The sequence below is a fragment of the Charadrius vociferus genome, unplaced genomic scaffold (assembly GCF_000708025.1).
Source record: "Charadrius vociferus isolate BGI_N301 unplaced genomic scaffold, ASM70802v2 scaffold62, whole genome shotgun sequence".
Lineage (NCBI taxonomy): Eukaryota > Metazoa > Chordata > Aves > Charadriiformes > Charadriidae > Charadrius > Charadrius vociferus.
The window spans coordinates 2395351-2403141 of NW_009647419.1; the positions used below are offsets into that span (position 1 = coordinate 2395351).

Sequence of the window (7791 nt, forward strand, 5' to 3'; positions counted from 1 at the left end):
TCGGGGTCTCCGCTGCGGCAGGGTGCCGGGAGCGGTACTTAACGCCTTGCCTGCGTGGCGGAAGCGGCGGCGTGGCAGAGCCGGCCGCGGTGCTCCGGTCCTCGGGTTCTCCGAAAGCCGTCACCGAGGTTGTGCCCGGCGACCTGATAGAACCGTGACAAGCGCTGTCACGGACCGCTCCTCTTCCTCGCGTTGCCGGGAGCGCCGGTCGGTGCCCTTTAAAGACTGTACCGTGTGTTCACCTTCGCGGTAGTGCTGCGCCGAAGTCTCTGTGCTCTGTCTCGTTTCAGCACAGTAATGGGGGGTGGGAAGAAGCTCTGTGTGCAGCTTAGGGGGTGAAGTGTGGTGCACTGCCGAATTGCTGCACGAATAGGTGCGGTGTACCGGCATGCCGTGAACATCTGCCTGTAGACTGTGAAAATGAACATGCAAGAGTCAGCATTGTCTGCGAACTTATTTTGATGGAGAATTACCTTTTGGGCTCTACCCGTTTAAATAGCAAGCTGTCTACTTTACGTACGTATGTAGTTGCTGTTGGAATTGTGGACAGGGGTAGGGAATCGCATAAATCCCGACTCATGTGCCCCACCCTGGTAAGGAATTACTAAAGTGGAACAACTACTGTAGAATGCCTGTTCTTTGGTGAACTTTCCAGTTCTTCTGACAAGAAATACTAATCAACAGATACAATTTCGGCTGTGTTTTTTTTGTTGTTTATTTTGTTTTTCTTTTGCACCTTGGCCTGAAAAACGATCCACGTACCTCTGAATGGAAACTCTCTGGATTCCCCCTGCAAATGTTTGTTGAGCAATGCTGAATTCAATCCAATACAGCCACCTTTCCAGTTGGATGTGTTGAATTGGACTCAGTTCTGTGTTCTTTGTGAACACAAGCAAGGTGTGATCTGCCTGTTCAAGTGTAGTCCTGTCTGCAAAGTGCCGCATGGACCTACACTAGCAAACAAAACCAAAGTTATACAGCTTGATATTTCTGAATTAAAATACTACCTGTTGCACTCTCATTTCTACTTGTTTCCCAAATCTTGATCCATATGAAAAATAGAAGTATAAGCTGTTTTATTTTCTTATCTTATTTCTGTGAGAGGTAGGAGCTGTTTGTAGGAAAGAATGCTGGAGAGGTGCTTTCAGTTAAGTGGACAGATACAGTATGAAGAAAAGACAGTTTAGGTGGGTTTTTTGCCTCTTGTACTGCTTTTTCAAAATTGAGAGCAAAGACTGTCTTGAAAGCTGTTTTTCCCCAACGCCTGGTTGAAATGAAGTGTGTGAGATACCTCAGTTTTGCCTCTGTGGTGTTCTGCCTGAGACAGTAGAAGTGAGGGCACCCTAACTCTCACTGGCAAGCATCAGACCCATCGATTCCTCGCAGATTGTTCGGCACTCACTGGGCTTGCTGTTAACCATCTCATTCAAAGCAGTCTATAGAAGAGAAGGTAGCAGATTTATTTTTGTTTTCCTTGGTTTCTGCAGCTTTATCTCCCACCTGAGATGTCTTGCAAAATAGATTAAGATCACATTAATGGGTTTCATGCTTAAAAAGTGTGGTTGTAGGTATTCACCGATCACTGACTGCTGAAAGGAGGCTTGGTAAATAAGACCTGTGTAGAAGTTTCCCTGCCTCAGGATGGATTGTCAGCGGTCACTGTGAAAGGACAAATAAATAGCTGGTCGGACTGTTATATTTGCTTGTTTTGACAACCACTTTTATGCACAGAGAGTAGCAAGAACCTCTCCTTGAAGCAATGTTAAGTTGTAGCATAAACAAGTATTTTAAAATGACAGAAGGGTCCCAGTGACAATAGAATACTTCTGAAATTTTCTCTACCTTAATGCCCTGGCATTAAGAACACAATTTTCCTTGTTCCTCCCCCTGTAAATAGCAGAGGAAGGCTTTGCTTGTATCTGGTGAGTACAGTGCATGTGTGCCAATACTGACAGGAGTAAAGAGAAATTCCTTCTTGAAGTTACAGTGATCTTGACGAGGATCCTGTGCAGATGGTGTTCCAAGAACCAAAGCATGGATCATTAACTCTCATGATTATGAAATGGCTGAAAAGCATTTGCAGAGACACTTAAATTTAAGCTTGAGTGGCCCAGCAAGCCGGTTTGGGAAGGAGAATTCTGTTAAATTAACTGTGATACCGAGTGATCAGTGAACACTTCAGACATGCTGGCTGAAGACACTGAGATTCTGTCGCAAATTTTGTTTCTCTAAGACTATGCTGCATTTTGATAGAAGATGTCACAAATGTAATCTACAAATATGGTCTGACTTGCCTCTGTGAGTGTGTGTTTCAAATCTACTTGCTATAGCTAGGTGTTTGGGGAAACTTGTGCCTAGGAACTTTTTTGTGTGAAGAGCATGCAACAATGGAAAGGCAAAATAAGATTTTCTTTGGTGAAATGAAAAGGTGTTGGATGAGAAGAGAATTTCTGTCTCTCAATATGTTTGTAATAAGATTTCTAGAAAAAATTTACATGTTTTTGTTTGGATATTTCCTTTTTAGCAAATAATGGCAATCCATGATTTCCTAAAGGAGTAATTATTCCCCTTTTCTGTATTTTTTTATTTATTTCTGTATTTATTTTTATTTTTTATTTTCACATGACTTTGAATATTTTCAGTTACTATTTTGTATTTTTAATCTGTACATAATGGAATACAATGAGATAATAAAATTAATATTTATTGGTGACTTTGACACAGCCAGAACTAAATTGCTTTTTGTTTTGTTTAGTACTGTAGCAGAGCAAGATCATAGTATATTGAAGAGAACTCCTTGTATCTGTTCTTATTGGCTGGAGCCTAAGGATCTCTGACAGTATTCTTTTTTTTTTTAACGTTTTCACCTGTATTAAAGGCAGGCTACAAATGAAAACAACAACAAATGTTTTCTTCTCATGAATAATTGGACATAAAAGCAGAGAATGGTTTTAGCTGAAACAATGCCACTGTGCAGAAATGGGCTCCAAAAGAGGTATAGTATGGTCAGCAAAAAAATGGTAAATAATGCACAACTTATAGTGTGATGAGACTTCCGTTAGTTAACTCCTTTTATGCCTTTAAATGCTTAATGGTAAAGCACAAAGAGAAGCCTTTCTGCCGTGCAACAACACTGTGTCATAAAAACAAGAGCTCCGTCTGGAAGCTAGAACTTGGTAATTTGAGATCTAAACCAACATTGTTACTGTTGCATTAAAACCAGAAATACCCTTTCAAATTATGTATGTGTTAAAGTATAGTTTTATTCTATAATTTTGAATATTTTTGTGGTGATGACCAGACATGTAGCTTTATGTGTCTGTTTATTTTCCAGTACTTTTGCAATCAAATGGCTTTTTTTTTTGGCAAGGCATAAAAAGGTATATCTTTCTCTCCCTTTTTCTCTAAGATCTCAGTGGCTCCATAGCAACTCCAGATGTTAAGCTAAATCTTGGAGGAGAATTCATCAAAGAATCTACTGCAACTACATTCCTAAGACAGAGAGGGTATGGCTGGCTTCTGGAAGTAGAAGATGATGACCCAGAAGATAACAAGCCACTCCTGTATGTCATAATTATTTTTGGGTATCGATCTTTATTAGCTGTGTAGGAAAAACAACCAACTTGTAGCCTCTCAAATCATCCCACAGCCTTTTGCTGTGACTACAGTTATGTTTGACATAACTCACTTGACCAGTGAGTGTTTTCTGGTGCAGGAACAAAAACATTGTGTTTCTCATTATGGTTTTTATATTTAGTGGAAAAGAGAGGCTTGTTATTCCCTGTGGGGGAGGAAGGAAGGAGGAAGTAAAATCCAATTTTATTAATCTCTATAAGTATAAAGCTATTATGGCTCTTCTGCTCTTATCTGTTGATCTTGTAAGGGTTTAGAAAATTAGATTGTATTCTTTGTTTTTTGCACTGACGTTGCGAGTTTCTTAATGCAGTCAAAGAATCAGAGATTAAGACAATCCTGTGGAAAGATTCACATTAAGTAAATTTAAGTAAATTCTGTTAGTTACTCTGAAGTAAATGCATTGTGAATCATGCTTATTATAGTAGGGTTGCTAGAAGCGAGGTAGCACAAACTTTATAATCTTTAATGCTATCTTATAAAGCTACATTAAAAGGGTGTTGAAAGACAAAAATGTCCTTAAAACTGAAAATCTCTGCTTCTCTTGTTCTGTTCATAGAAATGTGTTTGGTTGAAAAAAGTTTGTTTCTTAAGGTTACCACACTGTGAGTCAGGCAGCCTGGGTCTTAGTCCTTGTTCTGCACCTAAGCAACTTCATTCTTTGTGTCTCAGTGTTTTCCTGTGTGAATTAAAGATAATGATGCTTTAAAAAAATTGAGTGAGCCAGAGAGTACTCGGAGAACTCAAATAAGAGTGTTGGGAGAGAACAGATGTCTGGAGAGCTTGATAATGAAACTGATACTTGAAAAGTACTTTAAACTAAAGTGTGCAGAACTAGCTCCTTGGGTGATTGTCTGTTCTGTAAACCTCTTAACTTTTAATTAAGAAATAGAATTGTGTGCTGAGGTGACAACATATGAATTTCCTCTTGTCTAACATACCAGAAAAAAACAAGTTTCTGATTCAAAGGCAGGTAGGTGTTGTAAGCTGCTCATTGCTGGAAGTGAGGAGAACATGCCAGGGAAATGATGGGTTTGTGGCAAACATAATGGATATAATCATCCTAACAGAGCAGACCTTAATCTGACTTCCATGTAGCAATTTTTGTGCAGTTCTGATTGTTCCCACACCATGTGCTGTAATGAAGCCTTGTCACCTGAATCCTACTAAGGATTTACAGAATAGCAGCCAGCTAAGGGAAGTTCAATGTGGTGTTCAGTAGAGTGAGATTTTAATTTTTTTCCTTTCTCACTGGGCAGCCTTACTCCAGGTACTTGTTTCCTATTACAGCTACCATTACTTCTCAAGTGAGGTAGCTGTCAGCTTCATGTGAAAGACAGTTTATTCACGTGAGAAACTGTCAGAAACCCTAGGCTGTGACAAAGAATTATTTCCAGACAAGATATATTTGTGTTACATAGTCTTCAGAGTAAAATACAGGAATGGAACATCCTGTTTAGATAAATGGAGGAAAATAGATGCTTCTAGTCTATTCCTTACAATCAGGGATGTGTTAAAGAACAATTTTTCTTATTTAGTCACAGGTTAGTAATACCAATTCTGAAATAGCTTCAGTAATAGCAGTCCTGAAAGTGCTGTGAGACACTCAATGAGCAGTATTTAGTGTTGTGTGGTGTTTTTTTTTTTTTTTTTTTAAAAAAAGAGAAATTGTGGTGAATTGTGTCTTGGTGTTTATTTCTTGCTTCAGCTTTTCTGAGGAAAGAGCCATAAAGCCTTGTACAAAACTTTTGTAAACGGACTTAGGATATGATTCTACATTTTTCTCCACTGTGCTCTTAAATGTAGAGCAGAGGGTTATCTGTGGGGAAGTCTCTTGCAACGCTTCAGAGCTCCTCAGTCATGACTGCATAAGGAAAACAGTAGCATACAGTTCTGTCTTAAGGTGCCACGCATAAACTTAAAGAAGTGGAATTGCCCATTACTTGGAAAGTATGATTCTTTCCCGTTATCATAGGACAATCAGGGCAAGATGTACCAATTAAGAGTCTCCTATGCAGAACAGTCTTCTGGTCAATTTGCAGCTGCTTATAGATAGTTTGTAGCAGGGAATTGAGAAGGCAATTACAGAAGAGCAAGATCTGTTGGTAGAATTTATTGCTATTTTAATTGGCTTTTATTTATTTGTACCAATATTGGAAACCATCCAGTAATTAAACAATTGGTATAAACTGGTCTGCTGAAAACTACTGTAGTTGAAGCAAGTTAAATGCCATTTTGTTTTAAAAAATTGTTTTTACTTGATGTATTTTGAATGGTTTAGGATTACTGAATGTAGAGGTATTCTTTATTGTAGCATTTGAAATAAAATGTTTCCACAATAAGTGCGCTCACGGCAAACTGCTCATCGTAAGAATACACAGACATCCTACTTTTGTGTATGCACATCTGACTTAAGTAGTTACATTAGTATAAATGTGTCATGTGTTCCTGCATGTCAGAAAATACATCTACTCTTTTAGTGTAGACTGTTAGGGTATGTTGTGTGTGTTTTCTATTCTCAGTCATGTAAGTGATTTTTTGAGTAATTAAATAGATCTAACTGTGTCACACCAGTTACTGAATGCAAGATGAAGGTATGGTGCTACGTTGTTGTGGATGGAACCGTTCGTTTGCTGGTCGTGGCTTCAGAGAGCCTTAAGGGTGACAGGAGACTTGCTCTATAACCCTGCTGTTTGCCCCCAGACTTACTTTTTTATGCTTTATTTCATTACTGTGATGTATAGTAATGCTCTCTTGCTTTACTCAATTTCAGGGAAGAACTCGACATTGATCTGAAGGATATTTACTACAAAATTCGATGTGTGTTGATGCCTATGCCATCTCTTGGGTTTAATAGGCAGGTAGTGAGAGACAATCCAGACTTTTGGGGTCCTCTGGCAGTTGTCCTCTTCTTCTCGATGATCTCATTATATGGGCAATTTAAGGTAGGTGTAAGCCTTCTACCTGAAAAGAAATCTAAACTAAATTTGGGGACATGATTGCTAAGCAATTTGCGTTCTTACGTAGGTAGAAAGTCTTTTCCTTGCATGTGAATGCGGGGCACTTCAAATGCTGTTTCTGAAGTTAATATGTAGAAAGACAGCAGTGAGAAATGTATTAAATAGTCCACGGATAAGTTAATCATGATGAAATGTCAGGTTTGTTTTTATACAGTAAAACAAAGGAAAGATGTGGTTTCTAGAGGGAACAGATTGATACTAATGGGTTTATAGTCATATTAGTGAGTCTTTCCATTTTAATTGTGACCTTTTGTTAATGTGGTTTTTACTACTAAAAAAAATGTTACCAAAGAATGTTTGCTTGGATGCCATGAGTTTTAATTTCCTGACAAATAAGGCTACTTGTTTAATTCATACTATATCACCACTGTTATCTGGGATATTTAATCTTCATTAGTGCCATTTGCTATTTTGTCCTCCCTGCTCAATTACAATCAAGTAACTTTCCTCTGGTCAATAGACTTTTGCCATAATTCCTTTTGAACTCTAGGGTGAACAGCTATTCAGAGGCATTGTGTAGATTTAATTGGCCTCCATAAACACTTTTTTTCTTTACATTCAGATTGAAATAGAGCAGTGTCATTTATAGTCACAATTTGAACATGAGCCTAGGTGGTCCTTCTTTGGAAATCTATGACTATATGTGGAGCTACAGTTGTTTTAAATACAATGTAGTATAGCAGTCTGCCATATGTAAAGTAGCAGAATGTGCTTATGCAAGGATTCTTGTGAAGGGTGAGATGAAATCATTCCCATTGTGACCTCTGGCTTCTGTATGGTGTATGAAATGCTAATTAAGAATACCCCCTCAGTATCTTGTTTCTGTGAGACTTGAAGTGAGTAGACTAAACCACTTTATTATTCAAGTCTTCTGGGCAGACCACTTGGCTGCCTCCTAGGCAAAGCAAGGACCATTCCTTGATCCCGTGACAGATAAACTACCTTCTGCAGTTTGTGTACCTACTGTACGTGAACAGTAGGCCTATGATTCTTGGGAACAGTGGATTTACCATACTGATATTAGTGCTGTATATCTGTGAGGAGGGAAAGCTACTAGCTGGCAACAGGATGACTGACAGCAGCTAGACTATGTGGATGGAATGGTGGGCTGTAAGCTGGAGAGAAATAAGCATTCCTG

At 38.8% G+C, this 7791-nt stretch overlaps 1 protein-coding gene across 1 annotated transcript in view; it reads left to right on the top strand.

The window, feature by feature from the left end:
* Positions 1-2979: 2979 nt before the first annotated feature.
* Positions 2980-7791, top strand: part of YIPF4 (Yip1 domain family, member 4) — a 10817-nt gene continuing 6005 nt past the window's right edge. The window contains exons 1-3 of the mRNA XM_009880443.1: positions 2980-2995; positions 3410-3563; positions 6407-6578. Coding sequence (XP_009878745.1) covers positions 2980-2995; positions 3410-3563; positions 6407-6578 — 342 coding nt within the window. The remainder of the gene's footprint in view (positions 2996-3409; positions 3564-6406; positions 6579-7791) is intronic.